Consider the following 20,367-nt stretch of genomic DNA (forward strand, 5'->3'; position numbering starts at 1 on the left):
AGCAGAAGAAACAAAACAATTGAGAAAGACGGAGGAGAGTCGAAAAAACCCCAGCAAGAAGAGCAGTACCCTCAACCAATTGGTTTATACATTTTTTGATGAACGACACCCGTGATATATCACTTGACCCCAGCGTTTCTCGTCCAATGAATCACTATATTGATTTCAAATGCTTCATGTTTTTTTGAAACATTAAAAATGTGAGGTGATCACAAATATTTATATTTTCATGTTCGAGAAATTTTTTTCTGAATAGGATAATGTATGGTCAATAAGAATCCCAATCGTATAGTATTTATAAAAGCTTTAATTTCAACAAATTTTGCTCAACATCGTTTTTTTTTATTTTTAGACTTTTCGGACTCCATAACTTCAAATTATTTTATCTTAATTCAAAATTAAGTAATAAAACATTTACTCATTTTATCACAGGACTGGCACATTCAACATTTCTTTGATAATTTGCGTTTTTGAAAGTTTTTAAAAACATTTGTCTTAAATTTTTTTTCCAAAAACTGATCAGTTTAAATCAAAAATATTTTCAATCAAACCGTGATTTCTAGCACCCAGTCTGTTTGTTTTTTTACTTATCCACAGTTTCGAACCCGTGAGAAAAATAGAAAAGTAAACGATCTCTAGAAACCGCGTGAGCATCAAAAGGGCTAATTCCCATGAAGAAAAAATAAGTCAAACAACTTATCCCTACACTTGAATTTTCGCCCATATCCCAATGTCTTATTACTTGCCATCGTTGCATTGTTACCCTCATCTCTAACCCACCAATTTTTCATGTCCACCACGAATGTGTCAATGGGCCACTAGGGCGGAGCTCGGCGAGCCACCACCATCAAATTCATCGGCGAGTTCAACTAAAAACACACCCTACAGCGTCATAGTTTATCTTAAATCGTCCAAGTTTTCTGATATTAGCTCCTCCTTGCTCCTACAAATGACGGTAGCCGTGGAAAATGTGAAGAAGTCGGCAAAGATTGGGAAAAAGGTAAGTATATTCTAAAAGCTACTAAGCTACTACAATATTTTCTTTATCAGTTTATTAACATTTGATGGTATTGCGCTTACTGTGTTTCCAGAATAGCTGTAGTTTGTGGAATTGTTGTTGAACTCGGATTTTTAAGCAAGTTATTATCAAAGTTCGATTTTCGTACCAAAGCTACGGTGCACTTGAAAATTCGTCTTTTTCTACATGCAAATTTATTTGAAAAAAAAACAACTGTTTTCTAACTGCACTAACATATAATTTTATATTGTTCACAGTAGTGAGCATAACCTTAACAAAAATATTAAACCAATTTCCCTTTTTTCAGTTTTTTTCAAACTTCGCCATGAGGGTTAATTTTTTGTTGTATGATTTTTTTAGTTAACACTTTATTTATTTGATCTATTGTCCAATTGTACCTGATATTGCCGACCTGCAATTCTTTAGAATGACGCAGTGTGCCATATTCTCCAAAGTTTTTAAGTTAAAACTTTGTGGTAAAATATAGAACAATATCTGCTCAATCTTAAAACTACAACAGAATATCACCAAATCAATCTTCCTTAAAAGTTTTGTTATGTATACCTGTATATATGTATACCCCGGCTACAGTGCTCTTACCTACTTCTTTTGTATTGAAATCTAACATCAACTTATTAACACTGTTTCTTATCATTACGTTTTTGAAAAAGTGTCTGCAAGCTTATATTACAGACTTGACTCCACTAAAAGATAATGTTTTTGTACCAATTTGAATTAAAAAAAATAACTTAACTTTAAAATTTAAAATTATCTATGCGGCTCTTTTTTGCCTATAAAAGGTATATAAAAACATCGAGAACTTTTGTTAATCTTTTTAAAACTAATTTTTAGAAAACATCTTAAAGTTTGTGGTCAACACTGAAAGCCTTTTTAAGTTCATTTTTAGTATTAAGCGTTCTTTGCAATGGATTAGAGCACTAAAACGTTAGCGCTCCAAACCGATAAGATAAGGGAGCAGAAGAAACCCGTAAACTTCGTACTTGAAGTTGAAGGAGAACTCGAACTGTTTACCGCGTCTTCTGCCAGTTATTTTATTTTTAAAAAAGATTTCTTGTCATTTCAACTGTCCCTGTTCTTTTTCCTCGGAGGATTTTATCAACCAGTAGGAGGAGGCATGAAATGTTGAAAATTGATAGACAGGTGGAGGTAAAGTGGTGGCTCTGCACACCCGTTATCAAAATATTATCGGCTGTTTCTGTTTCCTCTCACATTTTCATTCAGTTTTATTCACCTTCCAGTTATGGTTGATCGCTTTGACTAAACGACTCCGTTCATTTGATAAGAACTGTTTCACATACACATATGAGTTCATTGAGAAGATGCATTTTCATTATTGAATTTTCGTTGAATGGTTTTTAAAGTCTCATAGTTAAAGGTTCCATGTATGTCTCCCATTTATATATTTTTGTCTTCTCAATTTTTGAAAAAATCGAGAAAGCTGATAGGGAAGCTGTAAAGTACTGAAATTTGATATCATGTTGTTTTGAACTTTTTCATGGTCAATAATTGTTATTCAAAAAACTCGAACACATTTTCTTATATACACGGTATATTTTTTATCACATTGAAAGCGCAAGGCTATGATAATTTAAAGGTGGTGTAGTCGAATTTGAGACTATACTTAAAAATATTCTCTATACTCTGACAAGTCGATATGTAAAAGCGAAACATCCCAAAAATTTCGCTAAAGGAAGTTATGAGCCTTCAAAGTGCCGAAAAAAAATCTTCGTCCATCTAATTTGAATTTCGCGCGCAAATGAGCGCCCCCTCGTGTGTACTCCTCTCGGACAATCAAATAATTAATTTCTCGATTTTCGGCAATTTTAGACGATTTTTCGTACTTTAATGAGCCTATTCTGGGTTTTTATTACAAATTAATGTTTAAAAAGACAATAAATCGTATTTTGTCAGTAATTTAACGTAAAACAGTACAAAAAATAAAGTAATAACTGGATAATGCAATAAAATGTGAGTTTTGTCTATTTTTAGGTGTCATTGGGCAATCAATCGGTTCAAATTGTATTCATAGACTTTGAGTCTTTGACTCGTCGTTAATTCGATTAAAACATCGAAAAAACTATGAAAAATCACGAAAAATCGTCTCAAATTGCCGAAAATCGAGAAATTAATTATTTGATTGTCCGAGAGGAGTACACACGAGGGGGCGCTCATTTGCGCGCGAAATTCAAATTAGATGGACGAAGAGATTTTTTTTGGCACTTTGAAGGCTCATAACTCGATTTAGAGAAATTTTTGTGATGTTTCGCTTTTACATATCGACTTGTAAGAGCATAGAGAATGTTTTCAAGCATAGTCTCAAATTCGACTACACCACTTTTAAAAGACATAAATAAACTGTTGAGAATGAAGAACGGTTTAGAAAAGTTTGTTAAATTCAAACATTAAGGCGAACAAAAAATTGGAACACATTACTGGTTTAGCAATGATTGGCGCTCATAACTTTGCGAAAATATAGGATTTAATTACAAATTTGTGGTTCATTTTGAAATTAGTAACGATTTAGGATGGTATGCTTTTTTCTTAAAAAAAACGAGTAGCTACCCATTCCCGACAGGTTTGATCAAAATTAGCCAACTGCTTTTCACAACTTGGCTACTCAATTTTTGGAGCAATATGTAGGAAGGACTACTGTTAAAAAGTCATATAAATGATAAAACATGTTACATAACTAAATGTACCTTAAACGGCAATATTTTCTAATGAGTCATAGGCTCGTGCCAGACAAGAAACACATTTGAAAAAATCAAAAAAAAAATCCACCAAAAAACAGGTAGAGATCATATGTTCCGTCATGCATTTCTCAACAGTTGTTAGGTCCTGAGCACCATTTGTCACTTTGCTTCTTTTTGTTGCCTAGCGTTTTTCATTTCGGTTCCTCTTTATCTCAATGTCCGAATCTCGTTTTCATCGTAGATCAAACAGCTGAGAGATGAAGAAAGAGAGAAAATAGATTCTTTTTTTTCTTGTTTTTCTTCAAAAATCAAATGGCTCGATAATCAGAGTTTTTATAGTTTTTTGATTTCACTGTCTGACATGTAGTGGCTTTTTCCGTTTTTGTTCCGTTTTTATTATTTTTTTCCATTTTTGCGGCGACGGTCAAATTTGCCGCTTTTATTGTGGTTACTGTCCGACGTGCTAGGAAACACATTTTTCTCTTGCTTTCAGTTTTGGCTAAGAACTACATACATTCTTGTTAAATTTACCAAAAAAAAGTGTTTCCTTTTCATTTTGTAACATTTGAAATTGATTTACGTAGGTTTGTTTTGGTTATCACTTTTTTGTAGTAAATCATCTTCAAATATCAGTTTTAATTTAAATTTAACTTTAAAAAGTCACATTTACACAATTGAATATCGAGAGAAATGTGCCACGGAAAACAATTTTCCTGCTTCAAGTTTTTTACGGACGGTATTTGTAGCGACACTGTGCACTGACTAGTATATACTTTTAAAGTTCCTCGAGAAAAAATCAGTTTTTGCAAACTAACAATTAATACTTTTAAGCTTATGATACTTATTGGAACAAGATTTTACCCATTTTTCTTAGCGTTCTATCTTCTTTCTTTCTTTGCTAGAACAGAAACAAAAACAGCTAATAAACGGAAATCATGATACGTTTTCTTTCTTCTTTTCCCGAATTTTCTTTTTCTCTGGAAAAAGTGTTGTTAGCTGCCCACTGTAGTCATTTGCTCGATTAATGATAAGAGTTTTTTGTCTCTATTTTTTCTCGCTTGATACGTCAGTTCAATTCTCATAAATTTTGTTTAGAAAATTTGACACCTTGGACTCAACTCTTATCATTCGTGGTTTGAGGCCAATTCGAAAAGTATAATTGGGAAGTCATTTCATACCCACTGAAATCAAATTTTCAGATGATTCTGGGGCCTTCATTAGGACATCTGGGAAGCATAGTTGGCAGTCGACCATGGCTTTGGATAACATTATCACTATTCATTGGAATCGCGTCATTCACAACTTTAATCATAAAACCACCGAAAAAAGAGTTCGGATTTGACACCGGCTATACCACATCAGATGCTCCGTCAATACGAGAAATGAAAGCACAACGCGACTTTTTTACTGGAGGGAAGAAGGTGAGAGAAAATTTTAAAAGTTTGTGCTTTAAAGAAGATGTGAATGTTTAGAGTTTTCAGTTGAATAGACTAAATGAAACGTTCCATAATATTTGCAACAATGTTTTATAAATCTTTAAACTATATTAACATACATTTTCAACCAAAATGTAGCCTACTTTGTTTAGCTATCCGCTCAACAGGAAAACAAACGCACGTGGTGTCAGTGTCACATTTCGGTTTGATCTACATAGATCTACAAAAAATGCGGGAGAAGAGACCCACCTCTCAACTGTTTTCGAATGGTTGAGAACATGCTGACACCACATTTCTGGGCAAAGAATTCCCGCATTTTTTGTAGATCAAACCGTAATGGGATAGCCTGACACAATCTACAAACGTAGTATAAACAATCAAATCATAAAATATATTGAATTAGTTGTACCAGTGATTTGACAAAGTTTGAGTTTTCATCCTAACCCCCTTTGAAACTGTGCCAAAATGAAATTGATTATCAGGTATCGTAATTTTACAGTATTGACCGTTCTGATGGGAAATCAGCTTTTTTAGTTTTCGGAAAACCGGAACCCCCACTTGACATTTTTTATTTCGAGTCAACTAATTTTTTTTCCAGGGAACCCCATGGTATCAAGCTCTGTTTTTCGAACCTCGAAATAATGAAAAATCGATGCATAAAGGCAGAGAATACGACGAAATGAAACAATTCTATCGTACAGTCAAAAATATGATAATTCGTTATGATGAAACATTAGAAAAGAATATCACTTATTACGATTTGTGCGGAAGCACTTGTGATCTCAATGAGCTACTTTTTACGACAGTTGTAAGTCTTGACTTTAACAATATCAAGATTATTTTTCAAGCAAATAACACGATTTTAGACCATGTCGTTTTGGAGTGGACTCACTTATCCGATAGCTTCAATTTTCGGGTACGAATCCAATATTGGAAAACATTTTTACGAAATTGAAACAAGTGAAACTGGTGAATTCCTGAGTGCTAAGAAGGCAATGTTGGTATACATGGCATTCTACGAGACAAAACATGTTAAAGCTGATTTAAAACTTTATGAAGAACTAATGCAAAATGCTGTGGATGTGCATAACGCGAATAAGGATAACTCTGTGATTGTGACTCTTCACGGTGAACGGGGCATGTCGGTAAGTTTTTATTTGCAAATATTTCAAAAAAAAAGTTATCGTATTTTTCCCATTTTGAGCAAGAAAAGCGGGCAAAAATTTTTCTTATTGTTTTCAGATTGCTGTTGAAGCTGGAATGAAACACGCATTCAATTATCTTGGCTTTGGAGTGCTTCTCTCTTTATTTGTTCTATTCGGAGTCCTGTTCTTCTTTAGTAGATTATTCTGTCAGTTTACAATTTTCAGGTAACTTGCAAAAGTGTCCTAAATCCACTGATAACAAATGTTATTTCCAGGATAGTATTTCTCTGGATTGTTGCAATTATTGCACCTATTCTTTCCTTCATCACCTCATTCGCCATCTACAACTTTTTCGGCTACTCAATCACACCACTCATCATTTTCACACCATTCCTTGCGCTGATTCATGGTGAGTAAGATTCAATGCACTTTAAAAATGCATTCGGAAAAACCATTAATCTTGTAGGATATTACACTGTCATTATGCTCACGCACACCTGGCTCAGCGACTCGGAGCTCCGACGAGATTCGAGGGACGAACACCTTCTAGAGGTTGGTTTGTTAACACTGGTTGGATTGAAAAATGAAAATAAAAGTAAATGATATTGTTTTTCCTCTATTAGTAAGGCGCCTTTAATATTTTTACACTCTTTCATTTTGGCCCAATAATTGTGGTTCTAAAATAGGAATTACACTAAGATGATTTTTGCGTATTTGGTCGTGACATTGGCTATTTTGGTCCAATTTTTGTTATTGAAAATCGTAAAGTTGTGTCATTACTTAATGAAAAAAATTCAGAAAAAAAGCATGCTCGAAAATTAGTATGGAGCCTCTAATAGATAGTATTATATCTAGATAGAAATTCAACTAATAAAAGAGGTACGGTAAAATGTAAAAAATGGACTATAATTACGGTTTGTCGCTCTGTAAATATTGTATTTTCTGTAGACTGGTAAAGTCTTACTTTTAAGGCAAGAAAAAGGGAGCAAAACAATCAAATTAAGATCAAAACCTTAAGATCAAAACGTGTAGATCATAATTTAAGTTGAGAGTAAAGGTAGGTATATCAAAAGTTATCTGTGCGACTGACGTCGTAACATGTGCGAAAAACTCTGAAGTTCTTCAAAAGGCTCTGAATCCTCAAATTTCTGATCTACATAGTTCAAAGTTCACAAAAAAATTTATCACGTACAATTGTCAATTTAAACTTTTAGGTATTTGCCACGTGTATGCCTTCTTTGATCGTTACTGCCAGCCCTGCCATAGCCCTCTTGCTGTGTTCAGTCTATCCAATTGAAAACTACGGAGCTGTATCTATTTTGTTGGGACTAATTATGACATTTGATATTGTCTTTGCGGTATGATTTTTTCAAATTCAAGTTTCAAAATCAATCTCACAATTTTCAGATATTTTTCTTCTCCCCATTCATGCTCATCATCTGTCCAACGCAAGACTTCTCTCCACTTCCAACCAATAGCAAAAAAATTGTGAAAACTACTCTCAAGAGTGTTGAAAACATGAGAGGTAAAGCTTAAAGTTATAAATGCTAATTTCAAATGTTCAACGTTTAAGATTACTACTGCAATTATGTCGATAAATCTTTACTCGTGGAGATTGTGGCAGTTGCTGGAATTATTGCCCTTCTCATCATTCCAGTGTACAAGGGTTGTACTTCGGTAGGTATAGTCTTAAGTTGGACAATTCATTTTTTATATTGCAATGTAGTTGAGATCCACAGTGAGTTCTTGATACCTGCGCCATGAAACCGGGCATTGAATTTATTAGGAGTGCCCATTAACATTACAAACTCAAAAAGATATTGCTGCAGGTTGAAGGAAACTTGGATTACCGACAACTTCTGAAACAAGACTCAAATCGCAATCACGGAGTTCACCTTATGAGCGATGTTGTCTGGCCAACGTGGTTCTCAATCATGTTCTTTGTTAATAAGCCTCCCAATTTCTCTAATGTGCGAGAATATGGCAGGTTTAAAAGCATGATGGCAGAAATTGATGCTATTGAAAACAAACTACCAAATAATACAGATATGGTTTGGATCAATGATTTCTGCAGATTCACAAACTCGAAACCAACAGATGATGGTAACTTTATGAAACATCACTTTAACAATTAAACTCAAGTTATAGCATTGAACATGACCCGATTCAAAAGTTTTATTGAAGATGCTATATATAAATCCTGGAAAGATGGAGTGAAATTTATATTTCTCAATGAGTATGTCTGTAGAATTTATTTCCAATTAGCACATTTTATATTTCAGCACTCATCCAGTTATAACTAGTATGCTCCATATTGTTTCATTCGAGAAGACAACTTCCCTTGCCGATAAGGCAAAGCTTTTCGAAAAGTGTCGAGCAGTGACGAATAAATATCCAGAGTTTAAGACAACTCCTTTCGATACCGAAATCGGATTTGCTGATATTATTCTTCAAGTCCCATTGGTCGTTGCAGTGTGAGTTGAATTGATACAAGGGGCAGATAGCTCAGTCGGTAGTGTTGGCCGCTAGCAGTCTGGAGGTCACGAGTTCAAGTCCGGCCTCACCCTCTAGGTTCACCCAGCCTCTATTGGGAAGTGGAGCAATCCACGACTGGATTATCGGCCACAGTTCCCGGCTAGGACGTGGCTTAAATTACAGCCCAGAGGGATCACTACCAGGCAGTGTACCTGAATCCCAGATCCGCAGTGCATAGCACTTGAAGAACGGATCATCCTTCAATCCTTTAATCCTTTAAACGTTTTAAGTGCAAATTTTTAAGCATCCCACTGGTTGGAACGGTTGCTATGTTTATTGTCAGTACAATTATTATTGGAAACTTGTCAGTTGCCGTGCTCAATTTCATCGCCGTGTGTATTTTGTACGCTTGTAAGTTTAATTATTTCAAAATAGAAACATTTTTTGTGGATAGGATAAATAGCTGTCTATAAGCATCAACCGTGAAAATGCAACAATATGTAGCTGTAAAAGTGCAGTTACTTTTTAAAATTTATTTGATTTAGTTACATTACAGTATAATTGATTATTTTATTCAAAGATTGTGGTAATAAATATTAATGAAATTCTAATTGTTTAATGAAATTGCACATTTTAAGCAACAATCGGAACTGTTTCCCTGTATGACGTCACTATCAATCCCTTCAATGCGGCATTTTTCCTGATTATTGCTGCCTTGGCACCGAGCTGTACAACGCACTATTGCTATTATTATCAACAGGTGATTTTAAAAAACGTGATACAATTTGTGACAAGATCTTTTAATCTTTTATGTTGCAGGCAATGCGTATCAAATTGAGAGCAAAAAAAGTTGACAGAATGAACGAGATGCTGAGAAAGTGTTTCTTTCCGTGCATTGCGGTAGGGTTTTGAACATTATGATAACAAATTTTAATTGAAAAATTAAACTGAGGAGGGGGATAGCAAATAGTTATGGGACTCGAGCTTTTCGCAAACAACTGGATTCTCTGAAACTGATTGTCTCCACAGTTACTCCTGCATTCCAAAAAAAAAATGTTCCTTCTTTCTAGAAGAATTCATAGCTTTTCCCATTTTTAGAGCCAATACGATTTACACCCCATAAATATGTCTTGAGGTTTTCTGAAAATTAGTCTCAATCATGATAAGAAATTTCTTAAACAATTGTTGAAAATGTTTAAATCCACAAAAATTGTTTAAATTATTATAATTATTTTTAAGAAAAATCGAACTTTCTGTCAGCCCCGCACATAACACATAGTAGAGACACATCGTAATAAATGAACTTTGCTGAAATCTGCAAAAATAACTAGTCATAAATTGCTCGCACATGTGCTACAACATCAGCAGCTGAGCAAGTGATTCTATATGCAGGATTCGATTCCAGGAACTAGACATGTGAAAATTACGATTACCAGAACTGATAAATCATGTCTGCTGAACTTAGTGACTTGGTTAGCCAAAGTGTGATGTTTCACTGTGAATGTTACATCACTGAAACACAAATTTGATGGAACTTATTGAAAACTGTTAACACGTAAAAAAACAGAAAAGTAGCAACAAGTTCACCAATCTCTTCATAATTTTTCAAGTCCTAAAAATTGTAATTTTTGCAGAGTGTCATATGCTCTATTGCGGTCTTCGTGCCGACTATGTTCTGCCATATAAACATCTTCGAATCAGTGGCTTTCACCAACAACGTGTTTTGTCTGTTGGGTATTGTCATCGCATTCTTCGTGCAAGTCATGCTCAACATGCTCCCCGACATGTTCACGGGTACCCATTGGTTTTGTTCCCCTCAATCTTAATTAATTTCTTCCTTAGTGTTTCATTGTAAACTTTTATTCCAAAAAATATCTGTAAGCTAAATGTCACCACATCTCATTTTCAACCATTCCTGTCACTTTTTTATCGACATTCTACGGTTTCTAGACCTTAATCTTTTCCAAATTGTGCCAAAACTTTGTTCTCTTCGGCGAAGAAGGGAAATTTTGTGGTATTTGTTTCGCATGTATTGTATTTGTTCGGATAATTTCAGTTATTAAATAAATTTTGTTTGAATTATAAAAAGCGTAACTGAATCATTTATTGTAGAAGTAACTGTGAAACTTATGCAGTTAACAACTTTTGACGTTTTTTTTTTTAACAATTGTCAATTCTTAGCAAACCCTGTTAATTTTAGGAATTGACAAAATGTCCATCTGCCAAAAATGTCTTATTGCCGCGCACCCTGGGAAAGATGCTAAAGTTTTTGATTCTCCCCGAACAATTCGGTCCTCATAAAACGTAAATTTTATATAATTTCTCAGAAGGCTTTTTTTCTTGAAAATAAGAACAACTGCAAAACTTGATAAATCTGTATCACAACATATTCGTCATATTTCATTGACAAACTCCCAGCGATCTTCGATATTCCTCCTTGAAGGTTCAATGTTGAGTTGTTCAGTGAACTGTCCTCGTTCTCTCAAGTGTGTTTTGAATTGAAACAACTATTTTTCCGTTGGCTTACGATGCGATTCTCGCATTTGATATTTTGAACCAATCATATCATCAAGTCATTTGATGACACGTGTGATGATATGCCTCGCATATTGTTTTACGAAATGGCCTCAGAGAACACACATTATAAAGAAAGAAAAGTGGAATAGAGCGGTTTTTTTTGGATACGTGATGAAATATGATTTGACTACAACAAAACGTTAGAGCACTGTACCGTGTACTTTTTGAGTTGATATCATGTTTTAGAGCATGCTTGTTTAGAATTGCAGGAGCAAAGTGCAATAAACGACCTATTTCAAAACAGCAAACCTATTCCAAAGATTTTTGGCTTTCAATGTAGTGCTATGTGTATTCAGATTTTTTTAGATCTACCAGGGGTGTGCGGCAAAAATGAAAATTTGCCGAGCTCTTTTTTCTAGTATATGCCAAACTCGGCAAATTCGGCAAATTTGCCGGAAAAGCTCGAAAAAATGTGATAATTTTTGATATTGTATGGGGCACCAAAAATGGTGAATTCTAAGCATACTTTTGATTTTTTCACAAGATCCGTGTGGTCTATCTGCGTACAAGTCTTGCTTACATGTTACTTAACTAGAAGTTTTGGAGCAAAATCAATGGTTCCGGTCAAATTATGTTAGTCGAATTTGTGATGTGTGTGGCAAATTTCAAAGTTTACCGATCTCGGCAGATTTGGCAAACCCACTTTTTGGAAATTTCTCTTGCTGGGCAATTTCGGCAAATTTGTCGCAGATCTCTGTTATGTATAATGGAAAATAGTTACTCTAATTTGTAAGTGGTAAAAAGCATTGTTTTCATCATTTCAATTCTATAAAAATGACCACTACTAAAATCCAAATCTTTTCCCCATGCAAAAGTCCAGAGGAATAGACATAAATATTTTTTCTGTAAAAATCCTTAAAGTATACGACTACTGACGCGTATATTGACCATTAAATAAAGTTGACAAGAAAAGTAACAACCTGTTTACTTTGCAGCAAAGAACTACGGTAGCTGAAAGACTTTCTATTGGGTGCCTTTATAAATTTTAATTTTTTGCAATGTGTTTTACTGGTGTTGAAAAAATGTTGATATAAATATTTATTATCAGTATTTATTATCGGCATTATCAATAAATAAGATATCATAACTGGAACAAATCAGTGAGTAAAAAAAACTGAAATAATATATTGTCAGATCAAGCAGGCAATTCTTAAAGTACACGTGAAACCCATGTATGTCCGGAGAAACCGAATGGATGTTTGGAATGTCCGAAGAAGGGTTCATGACGACCGAGTAAATGAGATCAAAAAATATTAGAGAATTCGAAGGGTGGGGGTATCTAAGAAATAAAAAAGCCTTTTTGAAGGTTTTTAGATTTTCACTGCCATTTGTTGATCAACCGGAGAAAATGCACAAGGATAAAAGCCAGAAGGTGGAGTACCAGGTGCAGAATCCAAAAGCGATGGGCTCACGCTTTGAAAGCTTCCGAGTAAAGCCAAGATGGCATCATTGTTAAGAGCAATAAGCCCATCTAATTGAGCTGGGTTTGTGGATTGAGCAATTATACTGAAAATACTTAATTGTTAAAATCAGATTCGGAACAATTTATTTGTTTACTTACTTTGCTTGTTGTGGGTATTGAGACAGCTGTGCAATGTTTTGCATCTGTGGGATAATTGGCATGGTGAGCTGCATTTGGCTTGAGCTAACAGCAAGAGCTGGAAGCCGAGAGGAAGATGGAGAACCGGAAGACTCGCGTTCGAGCACTGAAAATTAGAAATTGAGCTCATGAATCCACTAGATATCCATGTAACTTACGCCTTTCCTCAAGAAGCTCGTTTTTCCTTGTGAGATCTTCAATGGCTTTTCCTTGACTACTGAGCTTAGTTTGCATGACATGGATGAACTCAACTGCTCGTTTCAGGATCAGGGCTCGCGACGATTTCTCCCCATCAAGCAGTGGAATGGCATCCTTAAGAATGGTGAAGTGATCTTTGATATGGTCACGTCTTCTGCGTTCAAGTTCGTTGTGATGTGCACGACGGTCATCATCCATGGATGGAGAAGCCGACTTCGGGCTTGAAGAATCGTCCTGGAAAAAGAACAATTAGTAAAATAAGGGTACAACAGAAGTTTAACTTACATCGGAAGAATCCGAGTGATGGCGTTTGCGGAATTGTTTTTCCATTTTCATGGATGAAGAAAGCAAGTACATGTCTTCAACGATTGCGGACATGGTAGAGATGTTGACTGTAAATTTAATATATATAGCAATGAAATATCAATTTTAAGAGAAGGTTATATAAGAATACTGTAAGTGAAAATTATCACAAACAAAAACAAATACACAATTAAACAAAAAATATGTAAAAGAGCCATGCGACCATCTTCGAGGGTGTCGTTAACTGTGGTATGATCTGCAATGCGAGAAGGAAGATATAGGAAAAGGGGCGTTCTGTCTGACAGAAAGGGAGGAGTCGACGCGCCGCCTCCAACACGCGGTCAGCGTGTGTTCTTTGCACCTCAGCCACTGTGGGTGCTAGGGTGCCCGGAGAAGTGGCGCTCTTTGATATAAGCTCTGTAGCTCCGCCCATGTTTTGGAGCAGAAGGTTATAGCCTTCCCCCATTTTGTCAACCGATCACTGAAATCATGTGAATCTTGCGGGGATCTCGTAAGGGTAGCATGCGTTTGTGGGAAGGATCAAGATGAAGCATTCCTTGAGAGGGTACAAGGAACAAATGTTTTGGAAGAAATTCTGAGGATGTCAGCAAAGAAGCAATTTGATTGGGAGAAGCACAAATATGGCAACACGGGGATGTCAAAAAGTGCAAACACTCAAAGAATGCGTAGCTCAATTTTAATTTCGATGGTGACGGTCGGGTGCAACGCATCCTCTCATTCACATGCGCCTTCACGTGCCGTGTTCATTTCTTGACGACAAAAAATACCCGAAACTTTGTTTCCTTGGCTGCCTTGACTTAGTGTGCGTGCATCGTGATGTGTGCAACGCACAAAGACCTCTGATAACATTGAGTGAGCTCAAAATGTAGGTCAAATTACTTCCGAATGATGTATGGTGGTGTCAACAGTACCGTACACCTCTAGGAGTGAACAGACTCAGGCAAAAAACTTTGCAAACAAACAACTTGGTGTACTATGACCCCAAACTTGTTAGTTACTTTTGTTTTTTTTTCTTTCAGCAGTGTGTGGCCTAGGGGACTGTAGCTAAACGTTGTAAACAAATTAAACATGTGTTGTTGTTTTACAGAAAAAAATTTGAGTCAAAAGGCAAACTTCCTCTAAAATAAAAATGTATTAACGGCCAACATATATTCGAATTCCTTGTAGTCGTTGACTTTCAACCAAAAATAAATTCGTTCCTACAAAAAATCGCAGATTATCATACTAAGAAAGAAGAACATCAAAATATATGTTTCACTACAATTATAACAACAGATCATTTCAAATTTTCGCCCTACATAACGCTACATAACTCTGTAAGACTTGGAGTAATGTCAGATTCAATTCTTTAATAACTAAATTTTTAAAACTTTTTTGCAGTTTTAAAATCTCTTTTTTCACTGTCAATAGTCATGGTGGTGGTATGATAATTTTTTCCACATTTTCTAGCACATAGGTCTACTGAAAATGTATTTCATTTCTCTGGAATGATATTTTTAGACATCGAACGTTTGGGTTTTTCAGTTTAATTGCTCTATCACGTAGGTCATGCGACGCTCACTTAATGAACCCTGAATTGATTTTGATTTTAGACGACTGCGATAGAAATGTGATCGTACTTTGGGCTAACGTAGGGGGTGAATATGATTTCGCGCCAAGAACGATCAGATTTCACAATTCGGATGTTGTACAGTATCTACAGAATTTAGTGATATGGACTTTGATTGGAAATTTCAATAATATTATAGTTCAAATGAACTAGGGTCATTTGCACAAAGCGAGGGTGGGTGTCTTGCTCGTGCAAAAAATTAAAAGAAAAAAGCACGCTGACGATAAGCTTTACAAAATCCTTTGCTAATCTGTTGAAAATCACAACTATATATCAATAATCCGAAAAACAGCGTGGTGGCGGCTTGTTCGATCAAGTGTGTTATCTAAACGTTAACCACTAATCTCTCTGGATCAACTCAGATTTCTTCGAGGGAGTAGCTCTGGAAAGATAAAACCGCCGTGCTGTACATTACCAGGAATTTGGGAAAAAGATTTCAAATAGAGCTGGGTTTTCTTTTAGAAATCCTTGTTTTTCTTTGTTTTTTTTTCTTGAATCGAGAGAATGAATCAAATCTAAAATGAATGTAATCGGGTAAACACGGAATAAAAAATACAAAAGTTTAATATTTGAATATACCTTGGATTAACCACATTTAGGTTTCGTGAAACCGGCATTTAACCGCTACAATCAAGCAAAACCATTGCTAATTATGCATTGTACCACAAGTTAATCAAATACACATATGGATACTCTTAGTTTTGCCACCATTTGCAATTTCAGTACTGCTACTCTAGATACAGATATTTTATGGCAAAGCTCGTGAATGATTATAAATATTTTATTTTATAGTGCGGATGAATCAATCTTGACTGGATTTTTGAATTGTGTCTAAACCATGTGATTCTAATTGTTTCAATGCAATCTGAAAACTTATTTATTAAAGGCTATGAATCAAAGATTTGTTTTTTCGCCAAACTTTAGAGCGCAAAGAAATTGCATTTTTATACCAATTAAGTTAATATATTAATCTATTTGAAAGTGGTTTTCTAAGCTTTTCTTAATTTTTAAGCCAACTTATCCCCTATTTGGCAGTCATCTGATTGCTTGGAATTTACACTAATCCACACCCTCAACAGATTAAATGAGGGTGGATGTAAAATTCATTCTCTTTCAATTTCGATCCCAACGTGATCAAAGAGCATATATTGGTCCAGTTGTTTCGTTGATCCCCGAATACACCTTGACTTGCTACGTCGATTCTACTACTTTCCTGCTTCTGATCAGTGCACATTAGTGAAAATAGAGTATCTTTTAAGAAACGTACAGTTGACATTTCTCCGCATGATCAACACTTCACGTGCGGTACGCGTGTTCATCGAAAAATCACAAAACACTCAGCAATGAACCCAATTGAAAGAGGAGAGTGAATTGAAAGGAAGAGATGAAACTCGTATAACTAATTCGAGTGAACAGAGAACAATTCGCGATCGGTCCTCCTCGTTGCGACGTGAGTAAGTGTGACTACATTGTGTATCAACGCGGTAGTGGCAAATAGAAAGAGCGCGCCTATATCGTAGTCGCTCAAGAGACTGACGGGGTCAAAATGATTTGCACCTGTGGGGAAGCATGACTGATTATTAATATTATGAGAAATTATCTTTTAAAATGTCTATGTCAAAAAGAAAGTGCATGAAATTCAATCTTAGCTTTAAAAATTGTGTATAATATGCTAACACAATGTGGAAAAACACGGTTACAACTTTATTTGAATGAAAAAATTTCATAAATTAAACATTCACTCTCCACGATTTGCTATCAGTAGCCTTCGTAATTAGTTGAGGTCCCTAAAAAATATGATTAAAACAAATATGTTGATGGAATTGTCTAGCCGGTTTTGCAGTCAATAATCAACTGTATTCAGAATTATGTTTTTCCCTACTTGTTTCAACTGATTCATCATAGTGCAATTGGATATTGGGGGCCGTGCTAATAAAAATAATTCAACGGGTATATTTCAATGTTGTTGTAGCCTGGATAGTAAAAATTTTATAGACAAAATTTGATAATCTCTAAAAATTAGAAAAAAAAAACATTTTTGCAGTTTTACTGTAATTTACTGTAAATTGTAGTTTTCATTTGGGAAACGTCAATAAAGATAATTTAGTACTTAGATATATTGGTATTTTGTGATATTCACATGTTTTCAAATTGAGGTTAAACTAAATTTAGGTCGCTGTGTTTGTTGACCTTTTTAGAAATTGTATATTGCTCTATAAAACATTTTGCAATGTTTTTTGAAAGGCAATTTGTTACGAATGACTTATTAAAAATCATCGAAACTTAATGTCAAAACAAATTAAACATTTGTAATAACTATGATGTACTCTTTGTTTATAAAACAGTTTTGTGTGTGTCAAACTTAAAAAGTTTGAAATTTTTAATGTAAAAATGTACTTTGATTTTCAAATTATTACAAATGATATCTTTAAAGACTGTATTTCTTCAAATCTTTTCCCTTGAACAATTCCTACTTTTCATCATTCTCCAATCACTTTCATTTTTACTCTTTCCTTATCTATCCCCGCCACGTGACTGCAACGCTACGAAATTCGTAGGTTCTTCGATTCCACATTTTTTTGCTGTTAGTTGTATTTGATATATGAACTCTGGTTTTTTCGCACTTGTTTAACTGCTTCTCCATTTTTGCAACCAGGATTAAATTAATTTTCATTCTCCAAATCGAATTTTCTTAGAATATACGTATATATGATTTGTGAGCAACAATTTCCCCACAAAATTTCTGCTCCCTACGACAGAGTTCACCGGGACAAGTGGGGCACACAGCATTGAAAAACGTGTTGTCGGCATGATTCAGCTGGCTTCACCACAACGCACAGATCATTTGTTGATAGAAGCACGTTGCATCAGCCAACGGAATCGTGTGGAGGAGTGTAGTTGTCTGACACGCTTGCAGTATCTGACGAAATCATCCTCGCAAAAATCATTGACAGATCACAGAGAGAATTGGTTTCGAATGGGAGATGGGGAAAAATGTGGGAAAACGACGACGAAAATGAGGCAATGATCTATGAAGTTTACAACCAATCGAGAAGTACGTGTGGAAATCAGTGCGGCACTCCCCTCGAGGATACGGAACTACAATCAAATGTTGGAAAGGGGTTCAAGAGGAATTTTATTATTTAGTTGAAGCATCTTGTAGGCCAAGTGATAAACTTTTGGATTGTACACTTAATACTACATAGTTAACAAATTTGCAAGGAACACATTCATAGTAGTATTAGATCTTTCTACTAGATCCTCTAGAAACTCCTAGAGTACAGTTCAACCACTGGGTTTCACAATCATACAAAACTGCTTATTTCTGTATGGCAATTCAACTTCTTAAATAGAAATAAGCGGTTTTGTTTGGTTGCCGAACTGGTTGCCGCGGTTAGAGGATGCGGCAAACCATTCAAATGTGGTAGGGTCAATTATTAATCATAATTATTGAGGAGGTAAAGACAAGGCACATCAGGTGTGTAAGACGGTGAACCTTCATCAATGTAGGATCATTGAAAGACCATTTGAGTTTTTATTAGAATTAACTTTTAGTATTATGCATTATTAAATCTGTATCAAGAATTATTACTCCACTCGTGTTTTTACAAAAATTCCTCTGGAATATTATTTGAAAGCGAATTTTTCGCGCAATCTCATGGAGTAAAATGTTCTAATACATTTATTATGCCTTAATAAAAAATGGTTAAGATATTAGATCTACAAGCAAAGTGGGACAAAGCAGAAGTTTAAGAGGTCTAGAAGACTGTATAAGACTGTATATCTAGTTACGTAAGTAAACCATTTACAACTACGCAGTTTTCTTTTTGGAAAGTTGTGCAGTTTTGTGAAATCTTTCTAGAAATTTTCTAAAAATATGATATGTTCTTAAAATTTATGACAGCTTCTATTACATTTGTCACTATTCTTGCGTCACATTTCTAAATAAAAATTCTTCTGTACTTTGCATAATTTGCGCTACTTCCTTGTTGCAAAGCACATTTTCCCACGTACCTTAAATATCACAAAATTTTTGTTTCACGGTAAACCAATGGCCTAACATTTTAATATGATCACGTGACGATTGAAAATAAATCTCTGGCGATCTTCACACTTAACCTTCACCTTCATCGCCGAAAAAAATGCCTTCAACCCACCCAAAAACTTCCGCTCTTTCTTCTCATCGAGAAAAAAGTTAAGTGTAAAGTCCAAAGTACTGATACAGGACACGGACGGATGCTTTGAAAAACGAGGAAACGTCGGGTACATTTCGGGGGAATCCCTCTTATCTCTAGTTTAGAAGACAGCGGCGGGGAGAAATAACCTGACTGCAAAGTACCGGCAAAACTCGCTGACGTTTTGGGGGTCTGACTGATGCAATATCATGAAAAATCACTGACACTCTTTTGAAGGGAATGCCCTTTTTGGCATTTTCTCAATATACACGTGCAAACCCCGTTTTCTCTGGTGAGAGTGAAAAGTTGGATTTAAATCATGCGAGCCGCTTAGCGTGATTGTACGTCTAAACTATATACACAAAGAACGTACAATAATGAACCATCAAGTAGAGTATTGAGGTAGTGAAGTGCAGAAAAGTATAACACAAATATAAAACTTGTGCTTTAATGTGACCAAGCCTTTTTTAGGTGCATCTGAAAGAACTGTGAACTATGCAGTTTGATTTATAATTTACAGATCTTCTAAAAAATGTCTAACAGTCGTGAACACTAAGCCTCAAAACACTCGCTTACTTATTTGAATCGTTTTTTTATATTGCGCATTATTTACAGTTTCATGATTCAGTGGTATCAAATGTGCTCTTGATTGGAGGTACATATAATTTGAAAAAAAAAATCAATAAAACTAGAATATTATCAATTATAAGTAAATTGTACGATACGATATATTATACTTTGTTTTGACAGTCTGAAAAAAAAAACAAATAGAACATGAACTGGGCAATTCGCTGCAACTTCTCAACCAACTTTACCGTCTTGCAGTTTTTTAAAACTATCTTCAGCAACTTCTCACCTGACTGTAGTTTTTTTAAAGCCAATTTTGGCGTTTCTACCCCTGTTAAAATCGGCTGAAAAGTTGTGGCAACTTGACGAGAAAGGATGGTCTGATTATGGTAGATTGAACTTTGTGTTTCAGTTACTTCTCCAAGTTCTCTCTTTAACAGATGAATTGTTGCTAAGCCTACACCCCGAAATGGTGAAAAAGAAAATGACTTTTTCAGTATCATATCAGTACAGTACAGTATCATGGATA

General features: G+C 35.1%; 2 protein-coding genes and 4 non-coding genes across 7 annotated transcripts; 4 read left to right on the forward strand and 2 right to left on the reverse strand.

The window, feature by feature from the left end:
- Nucleotides 1-778: 778 nt before the first annotated feature.
- Nucleotides 779-10,876, forward strand: ptr-24 (SSD domain-containing protein; the record flags this gene model as incomplete). 2 transcript variants are annotated; one of them, NM_001270290.5, is made up of 17 exons in its annotated part: nt 779-1,000; nt 4,932-5,153; nt 5,767-5,976; nt 6,035-6,313; nt 6,411-6,538; nt 6,589-6,722; nt 6,780-6,865; nt 7,528-7,671; nt 7,721-7,838; nt 7,887-7,990; nt 8,143-8,416; nt 8,462-8,549; nt 8,596-8,787; nt 9,093-9,199; nt 9,427-9,548; nt 9,608-9,688; nt 10,423-10,876. In NM_001270290.5, 17 exons carry the CDS (start codon nt 803-805, stop codon nt 10,612-10,614), a joined length of 2,679 nt encoding a protein of 892 aa, NP_001257219.1. In that variant the 3' UTR covers nt 10,615-10,876. The 2 variants fall into 2 exon arrangements, with proteins under 2 accessions (NP_001257219.1, NP_001257220.1); NM_001270291.2 differs by lacking the exon at nt 779-1,000 and having other exon boundaries at nt 10,423-10,869.
- Nucleotides 10,877-12,389: 1,513 nt separating this feature from the next.
- mxl-3 lies at nt 12,390-13,555 on the reverse strand. Its single transcript, NM_077822.7, has 4 exons — nt 13,449-13,555; nt 13,124-13,397; nt 12,927-13,071; nt 12,390-12,871 (listed from the first exon to the last, which is right to left on the reverse strand). The coding sequence occupies exons 1-4, from the start codon at nt 13,539-13,541 to the stop codon at nt 12,676-12,678; spliced, it is 708 nt and encodes a 235-aa protein (NP_510223.1). The 5' UTR covers nt 13,542-13,555; the 3' UTR covers nt 12,390-12,675.
- A 305-nt stretch (nt 13,556-13,860) lies between these two features.
- On the forward strand, nt 13,861-14,072 carry C49F8.5. The gene has a single exon (NR_072388.1). It is a non-coding gene; the product is annotated as an Unclassified non-coding RNA C49F8.5 (non-coding RNA).
- Nucleotides 14,073-14,139: 67 nt separating this feature from the next.
- On the reverse strand, nt 14,140-14,320 carry C49F8.8. The gene has a single exon (NR_072389.1). It is a non-coding gene; the product is annotated as an Unclassified non-coding RNA C49F8.8 (non-coding RNA).
- On the forward strand, nt 14,256-14,386 carry C49F8.9. The gene has a single exon (NR_072390.1). It is a non-coding gene; the product is annotated as an Unclassified non-coding RNA C49F8.9 (non-coding RNA).
- A 4,927-nt stretch (nt 14,387-19,313) lies between these two features.
- 21ur-14870 lies at nt 19,314-19,334 on the forward strand. Its single transcript, NR_072391.1, has one exon.
- Nucleotides 19,335-20,367: the final 1,033 nt, after the last annotated feature.

The sequence above is a fragment of the Caenorhabditis elegans genome, chromosome X (genome assembly GCF_000002985.6).
Source record: "Caenorhabditis elegans chromosome X".
NCBI lineage: Eukaryota > Metazoa > Nematoda > Chromadorea > Rhabditida > Rhabditidae > Caenorhabditis > Caenorhabditis elegans.

Bases quoted from the DNA above. Each gene is read 5' to 3' on its own strand.
- mxl-3 (NM_077822.7), bottom strand. From the start codon at position 13,541: ATGTCCGCAATCGTTGAAGACATGTACTTGCTTTCTTCATCCATGAAA. The intron at 13,398-13,448 runs GTAAGTTAAACT...TTCTTTTTCCAG, and splicing joins ATCACTCGGATTCTTCCGAT to GACGATTCTTCAAGCCCGAA. The intron at 12,872-12,926 runs GTAAGTAAACAA...AAGTATTTTCAG, and splicing joins CAATACCCACAACAAGCAAA to TATAATTGCTCAATCCACAA.